The following is a 14,092-nucleotide window of genomic DNA, read 5'->3' as shown; positions in this document are numbered from 1 at the left end:
ACATCTGTGGTAGTAGATAGACTTACAGAATATGGGCATTTTACGCTATATCTTCTGGTCAAGGCTTCCAAGATTGCTAATTTATTTTTCAAAGCAGAGTTTAAATTGCATGGGTTACCAAAGAACATTGTTAATAATAGGAACAATAGGTTTATTGAATCATTTTTTGTAGGAGTTGTTTTGCTTGGCAGGGAGAAATAACTCCTTGTACAAGTTACTACATTTCAGAACGAATAACATATCCGTGAACCTTTGTACAATTATGCATCAAACTTCAGTAAAGATAATGTTTCATGTTCTAAAAGTACAATAATTCTGAAAATCGTAATTATGAGAATATATAAGTATTGAAGACTCCTATACCAAAACATAAATAAAAATCACACACCAGCCCCTTTTCATCAATATGGCTGCTACAGAAGAAATCTTTACTTGAACATAGGCTTCTGAGGCATCAGCATGTGCCACAATATAATGCAAGCAATACCTGCACTCCACCAAATATTCTAGGATTATCAATTATATTTTATTATTTTAAAACCCTCATTGAAAGAAATCAGAAATGAAATGGAACTATGGTCCACAAAAATAGAATTTAAACATTCATGAGAAGCCTTAACAACATAAATAACTTAAGAGGAAAGTTTCAAATCAAAAGCAAAATTGTTAAACTGTTAAAATGCACAATTAAAAATAAAACGATGTGATGCATCACATACATCCGCAAGCTACTTTTCTCATCCATTGAAAGAAATCCCCACTCTCTTAATGCTGCATCTTGAATTGTTGCTGCAGCTTGGAAACGTGCATCAGCCATCTGTGAATGCTCTGTAATCCAATAAAACTATATGACATGGCGATAAATATTCACATTTTAAAACAATATTACAAAAGAGTTTATTAATTTATTAGATACTAATCCAACAGTAAATTCTGGTCCAAAATTATTTCTTAATGTCTTGGAATAACCTATAAAAACCAGAACAGCCAAAATGAAGGAAAAAGAGTAAAGGCAATTGTAACTACAATAGCTATCAACAAATTAAATGAGAAAATATATGATCTATAATTGCTGTTCTGTTATTATATTATATATAAAAGCTAAAACAAGATTGACATACTTCTTAAAAAGAAAAGAAAATGTGGGAGAAAGCGAAGGGTAAATGCAAAATTAATCGTAAACCCTTTTCGGTCATCCCTCCCTTTGCCACAAAGGCAAATAGAATCCTACTAGGAGACAACAACGCGAAACAGAGACAAAAACAAGTTAATGAAACCTCAGCTAGGTTTCAGGATACAGCACAACAGCAGCACATATGGCACCAGCAGCCACAAAGGAAGAATGAGAGGAAGTCAAACCGGAGTCAAGAGATTTGGGGAAATAAGAAAAACAATGCAAAATCATAGAGAAACCCTAAATCTTAAAAGAATTGGAAGCAGAATTCAAAATCAAACCAAGGGCATAGTCAAGAGTCGGGTGGGACTGGTCCCTACAAAGCCTGTGTTTTGCAATCCGAAGCCAACATGGGCTCATTTGCAATGTTGAGCATTCTTTGCCAAATGGTGTGGCGAACGTCACTCGTAGGATAGGATAGCAGAATGGCGGATCGATACATTCAAAGGACGGGAGAGTATCAGATCTCTTGACCATGAATTTTTCATTATCGAATGTGTAGATGAGTTCCTTAAGCGTGAGATCATGTATGGGAAAACCCTTATTCTTCGAAGGTTTTAGTTTCTATTTCACGGATTGGGAGCCAAACTTTGATCCCAACATCATCAAGACCATGCCTAGATGGATAAAATTAGAAAAAATCATCATCGGAGTATTGGAGCATGGAAGCCTTCAGTAAGATTAAGGAACAATGGGGATCTTTCATTGGGATGGAGGAAGACTTTTTCTTTCGGAAAATAGGATCGGAAGTGAAAATCTGCATAGGTGTTGATGGAAAATCAAAAACCCGAGATACTTTGGAAATCATTACGGCAAAAGGTAGATGGATGCAATCAACAGAATTTGTGACAAACCCCTCAAGGGGGAGATGTATTCTTGGTCCAGGGTTTCAAACTAATTGCTCATCCCATGGACATTGTCATCCCTCACCATTCAAAGTCCCATCTCAAAACCCCCACCAAGAAACAAGTGTCTTGGCACTAACGACAGACACTGCGTCAAAGGAGACCTCTGTGGATTGGGCACCTGTGAGCTCAACGATCCCAGTAGATTGCCCTAAAAAAAGAAAAATTGATAACCATCACTCACATTCGAAAGGAGAAAATCTAGAGCCAGTACTCCCTGTGTACCCGAATCTTGAAATGACAATGCAAAAAGAAAAGGAATTAATTCAATTGTTAGAGAAAACCATAGAACTCCAAAAGGACATCAATCAACAACTTAAGGCTATCTCAAATGAGGAAACCCTACCAAAGGCATTGAATTATGACAAAGAAACAACTTTTCCCCCAAAGGAGGAGCGAGGTGTGGGGGAACAAGAGATAGAAGAGGGGGAAATTGTGGAACAAACACCCAATAGTTTTGATAGCCCAGCAAAGGTGGACGTAGACAATACTAAAATCAAGGGGAGTGACTACTCAGAAATAAACACAATCTGTGAATTCCTTGGAATTACTAAACAATCTAGTGGTAATGAACTAGAGCCTAGATCAAGCACAGATGTGGACCCAAAGAAGCAAGCTCTCTTATAGAAGCTAATGGAGGTAGGAGAATGTGAGGACAGAGAGAATGATCTATTGTTCAAAAGCAAAGAGAAAAAGGATGATGAGACAGGCAAACAGACGGAGATGGAAAAGCTAGGAATCCACCAAATTCCATTATCCAAAAGTAGGAAGGAAATCACTCTAGGAACACAAAAGCAAAGATGGGGTAGTAGAAGGCCAGCTCAAGATTACTACTCTTTTTGAATCAGGGAAGGGAATCCCTGTAATGTCCCCACTTTAGCAATTGACCAAGTGTATGTGCGTTAGCCTAGCTCTACATGGTCCCGAGGGCTAACGAAGGGGTCAAGGGGATCCTGGAGTGTTTTGGCCTAGTCATTTCCAGTTTGGGCTAAAACGGAGTTGATTTACTTAGTTTCAGGCATACTTACTATTTGTAGTAAGTCAGCAGGACACAACGGAGGCTAGCTTTGGTGATTGGATTCGATACTCCTCGACGAGAGCTTTCCGATGAGCTATCACTCGCGCTATTCGGAGCCCGATTGCTAATATATTTTAATGCCTGAAGTGTTATTAAAGTAACATTTAATTTAATTGTAAAATATTAAAGTGTTACTTTAATATTTATTTTATGGGGATGTGAGCAAATCAACGGGGCACCCACGGGAGACATAAGTGAATATTTTAATATGTTTTATATTGCACATCTTTTATCCCACATTGCTCAAGTGAGTTGGGTCGACCCTTGGAGAAAGAATAAAAGGAAGCTTTTGTGGCTTCTTTCAGCATGTTGAATATGAGAAGAAATTGATGTGTGAGTTGCAGATCCGTTCTTGGCATTAGAGGACGTCTATCCTCTCTTGTGACATTCTAGACGTCATTCCCTTGGGGTTTGGCCTTTGGAATCCATTGCTATCAGCTTCATTAACAGGCAGATTGGGTGCATCTCCAGCTACAGGCAGATTTGGTGTTTTGCTCATACCTTCTTCACTTCTTGACCAATGCTTATGCCATTCTGAAGGGATGATTTTATGAAGATATTGGACTTATTGAAGACTAATTAATACTGTAGCAGCACTGTAGCACAGCACTATTCACGTTATTGTAGCACGGCACTATTCACGCTACTGTAGCGTGACACTATTCACGCTACTGTATTTGACTTTATTAATTCTGGAAATAATATCATATCAGCAGTAGTTCAATCTTCATGTTGCATATTATTGTAATTTCCTTCTAGTTCATGTTATGTGATTTTAAACCTGCAAAGACTTAAAAACAAACAAACATTTCATTTCCGAAGCCATAAGAGGTTTAAACATTAAACGGAGAAATAAGGAGTTGGATGCAAACTGTTTGACTAAATTCCTATCAGCAGTTGGTTTAGTTTTTGGGCATTCTAGGGTGTCCATTACAGTGGTATCCGAGCTTGTTTTTCTTGCCATCCTGTGAGGGTTTCATGCGCCCAACACATCAGTATTACTTGAGGGGAAACAGATCAATCCCAAACTTATAGAATTCACCAGAGATTGAAGAGGAGGGTGACCCTTTTTTTCAGCACCAGCCATGGGTGACAGAGATGGGGAAAGGGGAGAACCTAGCACTAGGGAGATGCTCAGTGATCTTGCTAGGGGTCAGAGGGAGCTCCAGGCTACATTGCAGCAAATGGCTATAGCCATTACACAACATTTGACGAGAGCAGATCAAGGCAATAATGGCAACCAAGGTAATAATGGCACCCAAGGTAATAATACCAATCAGGGTAATAATGCTAACCAGGGAGGTGGACAGGGTAATGGAGGCAATGGAGACGCATCGATTAACAAGGGAACCAGGACATATGCTAGAGCAGGTTCTTCTACTACGAGACCACTCATGCCACAGTTTCCTCCGAGACAGAATGACCAGAATGATGTCGGTCCTACACAGCAAGAGATTCAAGATATGATTATGGATGATTGGAGGGACTCTAGCCCTGAGTTACAGGCTGAGATGACATTCAGGGAATATATGGATGTTAGGCTCAAGAATATGCCCATGAGAGGAAACCGACAACAGAATTATGAGATGAGGAAGAAGTTGGGAAATTTGTCTATTCCATACTATGATGGTACAAGGAAGGCTTCAGCACGGACATGGGTCCAGAAATTAGATACTTATTTCCAGCTTAATCCCATGCTTGAGGAGGATGCGATTAAGTATGCTGCATTGCACGTGGATGGGAGTGCACACGAGTGGTGGCACCATGGTATGGTCACATTGGGCCATAATCAAATAGACACATACGCAGAGTTCACTGAGAGGTTGATTGACAGGTTTGATACGAAGGATCCAGAACTCCATTTCAAGGAGTTTGCTCAGTTGAGACAGTGGGGTCCTATCGACAGTTACATCTCAGATTTCCAGGGACTATCAGTGTTGGTTACAGACATTTCGGAGAGGAGGTTGATTGTACTGTTTGTGGATGGATTGTCAGAGCCTCTTCATGGTTGGGTGAAGGGACATGATCCCCTCACATTGCAGGATGTCATTCGGAAGGCGAGAGATCTTGCACCTTCCGCTTCTAGGAGTAAGTTCACTCCTAAGGATCCACACTTCAAGAAGGATAAGGATAATAAACCTCTACATAGGGATTCTCAACCTCAGGAAAAAGAATCAAAGAGGTTAGACAATGAGACACTGAATGAGTTGAGGCGGAAAAAACTATGTTTTCAGTGTAGGGAACCGTGGGATTTATCTCACAAGTGTCCTCTGAAGGCTAAGGCCAACCAGATGGAGTACTTCTCTACTGAGGAGTCACAGTCAGAGGATGAGGAGCAACAGTCAGAGTTTGATGGTGAGAGTAGTGCCACTGAGGAGGGTTCAGGGAATGAGAAGTCCCTAGCTAGATTGACAGGTACTCAAAAGGCAATTACTTTTAAGGTGCGTGGCACTATATAGGGACAGAAGGTGGTTGCTTTGTTGGACACTGGGGCCACACATAATTTCATAGATTCACAGTTAGTGGCTAGGAGAGGGTGGCAAACTGAAGAACATTCAGGGTTCCGAGTCATGGTAGCTAGTGGTCACAAGTTACTATGCACACAGAAGATTACAAATCTTCGCATCAGATTGGGACATGGTTATGAGCTCCAGGATGAGTTCTATGTTGTGGACATGGGTGATTATGACGTTATCTTAGGGATGACTTGGATGACATCGTTGAGAGAGTTTATGTTAGGGATGACTTGGATGACATCGTTGAGAGAGTTTACTCTCAACATGGAGAGACTAGAGATGAGGTTCCAACATGAGGGCAGGACCGTGGTACTCAGAGGATTATCAAATGGCGGTTGTAGGGTAGTTTCTTTGAGGAGAATGGAGAGGTTGTTCAGACATGATGATGTTGAGTGGGCAGCGGAGTGCTTGATTATGCCAGCATCACCAGAGCCATAGGTTAAGAGTCATCCGCCTGATATGCAGGACATCCTTGATAAACATGCCAAGGTATTTGGCAGTATTCCACATGGCGTTCCTCCAGATAGGGGGATAGAGCATGTCATTGAGTTAGAAGAGGAGGCTAAGCCCATTATGATCACGCCCTATCGTCATCCAAAGAAACACAAGGATGAGATAGAAAAAGCCATCAAGGAGTTGTTGGAGATGGGGCACATTAGGCCAAGCAAAAGCCCTTTTGCTTCAGCAGTTGTTTTGGTGAAGAAGAAGGATGGAACAATGCGCATGTGCATTGACTACAGGGCCTTGAACAAGAAAACCATTAAGAACAGGTACCCCATTCCGAGGATAGATGAGCTGATAGATGAGCTACATGGGGCATGCTTCTTCACAAAGATAGATTTGAGATCAGGGTATCATCAGATCAATATGAGGGCAGAGGACATTGAGAAGACAGCTTTTCGGTGTCACTATGGTCATTTCGAGTTTCTGGTTATGCCATTTGGGCTAACCAATGCTCCTGCTACTTTTCAGAGTTGCATGAACCAGGTGTTCAGGGGGCAATTAAGGAGATTCGTTTTGATTTTCTTTGACGATATTTTGGTCTTTAGCAAGACATGGGAGGAGCATTTGCAGCAACTTGAGGAGGTGCTATCTATTTTGGAGAGAGAGTCGTTGTATGCCAAGGAGTCTAAGTGTGAGTTCGGGATGACAGAGTTTTTGTACCTTGGTCATATTATCAGTGCAAAGGGAGTTCGGATGGATCCTGAAAAGATTAGAGCTATTGTTGATTGGCCCACGCCTACGAACCTTACTCAGCTTAAGGGGTTCTTTGGCTTATGTGGTTTTTATAGGAGGTTTGTTAAGGGGTTTTCTCAGACAGCTGCTCCCTTGACAGATCTTACTAAGAAGGGGGCCTTCATGTGGACAAGGGCAGCACAGAGGTGCTTTGAGCATTTCAAGCAAGTGATGTCTTCATGTCCAATTCTAGCTCTACCAGACTTCACAAAGCCTTTTGAGCTTCATTGTGATGCATCGGGTGATGGGGTTGGAGCAGTATTGATGCAGGAGAAGCACCCTGTCGCTTTTGAGAGTAGGAAGCTCCGAGGTGTGGAGAGGAGCTATTCTATTTATGATCGTGAGATGTTGGCCATCATGCATGCCTTGGCCAAATTCCGATCCTACTTGGTTGGAGGGAAGTTTGTGATCAAGACGGACCACAACAGCATAACGTATTTCATGAGCCAACGAGACTTGAATGACAGGCAGCTGAAGCGGGTTACTAAATTGCAGGCTTATGACTTTGACATTGAGTTTGTCAAAGGGAAGAAGAATGTAGTAGTTGATGCCTTATCCAAGATACCTCACATTTGTGCTCTTGCAAAGATTACAGGAGATTGGAGGGATAAGATTATAGCAGAATATGTTAGAGATACTTGGGCTTCTGGTTTGATTTCAGGTACTATACGGGATGATCGCTATGAGGTGATAGATGGATTGATCAAACTTCAGGACAAGGTTTATTTGATTCCGTCATCACAATTGAGAGAGGAAACTCAGAAACAGGATAGTGAAGGAGTATTTGGTCAGATGGAGAGACCTACAGGAGGAAGATGCTACATGGGAGAATGAGTAGGTGATACAGCAGGCTGGACTGAGATTGCTTGAGGACAAGCAATTTCAAGGGAGGCGGACTGTAATGTCCCCACTTTAGCAGTTGACCAAGTGTATGTGCGTTAGCCTAGCTCTACATGGTCCCGAGGGCTAACGAAGGGGTTAAGGGGATCCTGGAGTGTTTTGGCCAAATCATTTCCAGTTTGGGCAAAAACGGAGTTGATTTACTTAGTTTCAAGCATACTTACTATTTGTAGTAAGTCAGCAGGACACAACAGAGGCTAGCTTTAGTGATTGGATTCGATACTCCTCGACGAGAGCTTTCCGATGAGCTATCACTCGCACTATTCGAAGCCCGATTGCTAATATATTTTAATGCCTGAAGTGTTATTAAAGTAACATTTAATTTAATTGTAAAATATTAAAGTGTTACTTTAATATTTATTTTATGGGGATGTGTGCAAATCAAAGGGGCACCCACGGGAGACATAAGTGAATATTTTAATATGTTTTATATTGCACATCTTTTATCCCACATTGCTCAAGTGAGTTGGGTCGACCCTTGGAGAAAGAATAAAAGGAAGCTTTTGTGGCTTCTTTCAGCATGTTGAATATGAGAAGAAATTGATGTGTGAGTTGCAGATCCGTTCTTGGCATTAGAGGACGTCTATCCTCTCTTGTGACATTCTAGACGTCATCCCCTTGGGGTTTGGCCTTTGGAATCCATTGCTATCAGCTTCATTAACAGGCAGATTGGGTGCATCTCCAGCTACAGGCAGATTTGGTGTTTTGCTCATACCTTCTTCACTTCTTGACCAATGCTTATGCCATTCTGAAGGGATGATTTTATGAAGATATTGGACTGACTGAAGACTAATTAATACTGTAGCAGCACTGTAGCACAGCACTATTCACATTACTGTAGCACGGCACTATTCACACGACTGTAGCGCGGCACTATTCATGTTACTGTAGCACGACACTATTCATGTTACTGTAGCAGCAAGATGGGAAGTCATTGTTGGAACATTATGTCAAAAATGCTGGAGTATTTAGGGAGTTGAAAAATCTGCTATGTATTTGACTTTATTAATTCTGGAAATAATATCATATCAGCAGTAGTTCAATCTTCAGGTTGCATATTATTGTAATTTCCTTCTAGTTCATGTTATGTGATTTTAAACCTATGCAAAGACTTAAAAACAAACAAACATTTCATTTCCGAAGCCATAAGAGGTTTAAACATTAAACGGAAAAATAAGGAGTTGGATGCAAACTGTTTGACTAAATTCCTATCAGCAGTTGGTTTAGTTTTTGGGCATTCTAGGGTGTCCATTACAATCCCCCTTCCTTAGGGGCCATGATGCTCCTATCCTGGAATGTTGGGGGCTTAAATGCCCTAACAAGAGGCGCTTGGTCAAACGGAGGGTGGGTTTGAACAAGGCAAAGATAATACTATTACAAGAAACCAAACTATTGGTCATAGAAATGGAAACTTTCACCAGAGTTTTATCATCTACCAAACATTAGGATAGGATACTCAAAGGTATTCTATCCTCTCCTGAAAAATCACTACTGATTCCAAGGTCTATATGTGCGAACAAGCGACTTTAGTGGAATAGCTTCTTGGGTAGTGTATGCTGAAAATCTCAAGGGGGACTTACGTTTAACAACTGTCTTGAACTGTTGGACTTAGATGGATTTAGCAATTTTAGGCTCTTCTTTTTTTTTTTGGATTTTTTGGGATTTAGACTTTCAAAAGAAAGGGAAAAAGGGATAGGGTTTGAAAAGGCTAATCTAATCCTACGAATTCTAGAGACGGTATCAACTGGGTGCTCTTGAGAAACCAAAACTTGCTTCACCACACTAGGGACAACTACACAAAGTCAGTGCGATCTTCAATGGGTTGTGCTTATGATCGAAATGTTGGGATGCACAGAGGACGGGCTCAGACTATCTTTGCACAGTAAAATGGAAATCATCTATTTACCAAAAGTATGAGCGGAGATACGCCATCAATTGACACTTATCAAATCCTTCATTCAAATTAACAACAATGAAAGCAAATCTAAATTAATTCTAACTAAGTGTTGAGGCAATTGAAACCATGCAAATCATGCAAATAATAGAGATTACAAAGCAGCGCACATGCAATATATTATTTGGAAATGACCTTAAGCAACAATACATCAAAAACCTCACCCTCTCCCAAATTAGAGGAGGCAACCTTATATAGTTTTTCAAAATAAATGAATGGCCGAGATCAAACAGCGATCAAGGGCCAAGATTGAAAGTCCTAAACCCTAATAAGGGTTTCCCAAAATACTATCAGCTTAAATGAATAGGAGAGTGACACGTGGCGCAGCTGCTAATCTCACTGAGGTGAGTGTCCACTTTCTTCTTTCAGAGATTCAACGTATCTGGACCTCCTCCATGGTGACACTTGGCAAACCGCCAATCTGTAAGTCGATGATGTCCACATCATCGGTACATGTGGCAATAATGCCTTCCCACTCAACTGTTTGGGTAAGGAAGTTCTCATCGATGGATAGGAAGTTTGCAATCTTTGAAAGATCGCCTTTGTCAATCATCCTTGAATCCTTGAAGAAGCTTGCATGAATCCTGGCTCTCAGGTTCTCCGCTTGTAAATGTTTCTCCCTTAGGCTTTCCTTCTTCCAGATCTCTGACGCCACACGGAATACCTTGCCGAGGATCTCTCTAACACTTTCCTCTGTCTCAAAGCACTTGGTCTCGGATTTCTTCAGAACCTCAATCCGAGTGACCAAAGTATAGTACCATGTGCTGAAGTTGTACCTGTCTCCTGTCTGTATGATACCTGCATCCACTAAGCTTCTCTTCGACATGCCTTGGATAACCTTCAGATGAGGGAGTATTTCATTCTGAATTTCATCCACCTCTTCCCAATTGGTGGCTAGATCCTGGATACGATCGATTAGTAAAGAAACTGACTCATGTGCCGATACTAAATTCTCTACCAGCGTGTTAGCACGCACCGAAGCGTCTGAAATCCACTCCTTTGCTTAGTGTACGAGCCCTTCATATCATCATAGTCCTTCATTGATCCCTGCTGAAGAGGCTGTGGCGGAGTAACTGGGACCTCATGGTTGAGTGGGCTGGTAAGATGAAGAACGTACTTTCTCCACTGCTGGTTCTCTTCTTCAACCTTCTTCCTCTTTTCTTTTTCATGAGCTAGACTCGCCTTTAGAACGTTGCAGGAGTTGTCAAAATATTGGACCTCTTGGTCCTGGGTGGGCTTACCCAGCTCAATGGTGGTAACCTTGTGATTATTTGCGGTGACAATGTCTCTAGTCTTCCCTTCTTTGGGCACCGCTATCTGGACTGTCCTGAATCCTGCACTATCTCTCTGAATTAGGGAAAACTTCCTGGCGGGTTTGGGTGGTTTAGTTATAGTGGGCTCGTTTACCTTCTCCAGAAATGTTGCGGTGACCTCTTCGAAGCGGGCCTCCTTGGGAACCTTGGCCTTTATCCTTTCTCTCAGTCAATCCGGAATGGTTGATGGATCTACAGTGTTCCGGTCAAACTCATCATCTGCCTCTTCTGGGCTTGCTGGTATACCATCCAAGAAGATTGTAGGTGCTTCAGTTTGCTCTCTGTCTGGACTTTGGGCGACCTCTTCCACTACTTCCCTGACTGGTTGAGAAAGCACTCTTACTTCCTCATCAATCACGCAGATGTTCATCTCTTGCTCCCCAATTGCATTCCGATTGGGCACAATGGAAGCAGCACTTAGGATGGAATGGCATTCGCTAGACTCTCTTCTCTCACCTACAACCCTTTTCCCTGTGACCTTTGTGGAGCTTCCAACCAACTCCTTCCTCTTTCAAGACCCAACACTTTCTGGATTTCGAACATCACCGGTAGAGGTACAGGGATTGATGGACAGGGTATCATCTACTCCCATCAATTCGTAAGTCAAGGTCACACCTTTGGCCTTCAACTGCTTTGTCTTTTCAGACGTCCACCACCTTGAATACTCAACAATCGACCTCATGAGGTCTGCTAGATCCGATTCTCTCCCTCTGTCCAATCTATTAAAACTAAGGGTTCATTTTTCATCTTTTCAAAGCCCGGCTGCTGAAGTTCTAGGCTTTCTTCTACCTGATCGGCAACCCTAAATATTTCCGTTGCTCTCACCATGCTCAAAGGGATTCTTGACCAAAATCTCTTCCTGATCTCGAAGCTATGGGCTGCATTAGCCCAGTAGTCTTCTAGATCCAGTCTGTGCTCAAACGTTGTTCCTTCAACCTTCTTTATCCTATGGAATGGATCGAAATTCCTCCTTGCTTTGCATTGACAGAAGGGATACCAGGCTAGCTCCTTGTCAGCGGTCGCAACAGCGTGTGATGACGGACATGTTTCCAGCTCATTACCAATTGTAAGTGAAGAAGTTCTTGCTTTCTTTTGCTTGTCCCTTTGGATCACTATATACTCCTCCAATTGTCTCACAACCTCGAGCAACACCACTCGGTTGGTAGGGTAAGCTGGAAGCTTGTATGGAGGCCCGGAGAATCCCTGAATTCGGAAGTAAGTGAACTTTGGATATTGGATGTACCAATACCCGAACCGACTGATGAAGTCCATAGACTCTTGAGAGAGTCTCTGGTGCAGACCACCTTGAAGTGTCCGAGTAATGTGCATAAGCAAAGTATCATTCACTCTTTTGAAATGGAATTTCTCTTCCATGTGGAGCTGGGGATAGCAATCATACATTGGAAACCGGTTCTCCTTGTTCCCAACTTCTCCTCTAAAAGTGAGACCTTTGTACCTGTAGGTCCTGGCCAATGAATAAAACAGGTAAGAACTCATGAAGAAAGTCCTACTCATCTCCAAGTTCCTCAGCTAGCTGTCTAGGTTGTCGTTGATCATCCTGGCCCAGTCTATCATTTTTACTCCATTGATTATTTCATTAATGAAATAATACATCCATGGTTCAAATGGAGCTCCCTGAGGGTTTCCCATTATTCTATTGAGCAGGGCAATCATGTCCCCAATGTCTTCCTTGAAGTATGCTCATACTAGGCTCTTCCTCTGAAGTTTGGAGGCGCCCTTCCTTGGCTTGTCTAGCCAGGAATGGTTAACTATGGCATCATATTCCTCTAGGTGGTCTTGATACAAACTGTCAGCTTCGTCCTTTGTCATATACACTGTGTTGTGATATTCTGGGATCCTGAAGGCCTCTCTGATAGCCTCATCACTGATATTCACCAGCACTCTTCCATCAAGTGCAACAATGTCCTTACTGATGGGGTTGTAGTGTTTGGCACATTCGACTACTAGTTCATTGCACTCCATGGTGGGGAGGAAGCCAGCAACATGCACGATGCCACTCTTCATCATCTTTCGCGCAATGGTGGTAGGCACAAGGTTGTCCAGACCAAACATTCGCTTCTTAAATTCCCTCAGATTGATGTGTCAGAGGTTTGTGTCACTGACGTTCTTCCATTTTGACGTCATCCTCGACTCCAGAGGAGCATCTTTATCCACCTGAAATTTCATAATGTCTAGGGCCTGCAGACAAACAATGAAATTTTTAGAAAATAATTTGCAAAGTTTCGAAAACAACGGGGCTGCAAAATGGCTAAGTGTTGGAAAATTTTCATTTTATTCCCATACTTAGCCAAAAGAATTGAATTTTCACCTCAAAAACCCTCAATCTTAAGGCTGGTTGTGGTTACCACCAAGTGTCAAAACTTTCAAAAAATTTCATACTTAACCAAAAAAAATGATTTTCTTTCTCCAAAATTTTCGAAAAAAATCATTTATTAAATTCTGAAAAATATTCAAAAAATTCATAATTTTAATTTCACCTTCGACTTGGATAGAAGTATGGCTAGAATTTTCTCCAGAACACTCAGAAAATTCAGAAAAGTTTAGATAATCCTTCCTCGTACTAGTTGCCTTTCTCCAAAAATCCGTGAAACTTTTGTCAAAAAAAGTTATCCAACTTCCAGCAATATCAAAATTTTCTCCAGATGATCTTCAAACTGAAATACTTTACTAAGCTCTCCTTAGTAACTTCGAACTTCTTGGTGTGATAATGAAGTATTTGTAGACAAGGTTAAATCCTCAAGTAGAGACCCTTAAAATCTTCCAACTCATACTTCTAATTTTAACTTCATGTTTCCAAGTTTTAAGAAAATATCTCAAAAAAAAACTTTCCATTTTGATTTAAGTTTGAAAATATCCAATAATCCTCCAATATTCTCTTTCAAAAAAAATTTCCATTTTGGATTTAATTTTAAGGATATTCAATAGTCTTCCAATATTCTCTTCAAAAACTTTCTATCTTGATCTTCAAGTTTGAAATCTCTGTGGATTTTCCAAT

At 41.3% G+C, this 14,092-nt stretch overlaps 1 protein-coding gene across 4 annotated transcripts in view; it reads right to left on the bottom strand.

Annotated features, from left to right (window-relative positions):
• Window positions 1-14,092, bottom strand: part of LOC131062597 (uncharacterized) — a 283,328-nt gene that overhangs the window by 221,655 nt on the left and 47,581 nt on the right. For 3 of the 4 annotated variants that reach the window (XR_009358193.1, XM_057996285.2, XM_057996286.2), the window contains exons 3-4: window positions 720-828; window positions 389-487 (exon numbers count right to left, since the gene is read on the bottom strand). Coding sequence is in view for 3 of the 4 variants with exons in the window: in XM_057996285.2 (XP_057852268.1) it covers window positions 389-487; window positions 720-828 (208 nt within the window). In the remaining variant the exon portion in view is untranslated. Of the gene's footprint in view, window positions 1-388; window positions 488-719; window positions 845-14,092 lie in introns of all 4 variants that reach the window. The other variant, XM_057996287.1, reaches the window with a different exon arrangement.

Source organism: Cryptomeria japonica, chromosome 6 (genome assembly GCF_030272615.1).
Source record: "Cryptomeria japonica chromosome 6, Sugi_1.0, whole genome shotgun sequence".
Taxonomy (NCBI): domain Eukaryota; kingdom Viridiplantae; phylum Streptophyta; class Pinopsida; order Cupressales; family Cupressaceae; genus Cryptomeria; species Cryptomeria japonica.
This window is presented reverse-complemented; position numbering and strand designations above follow the sequence as displayed.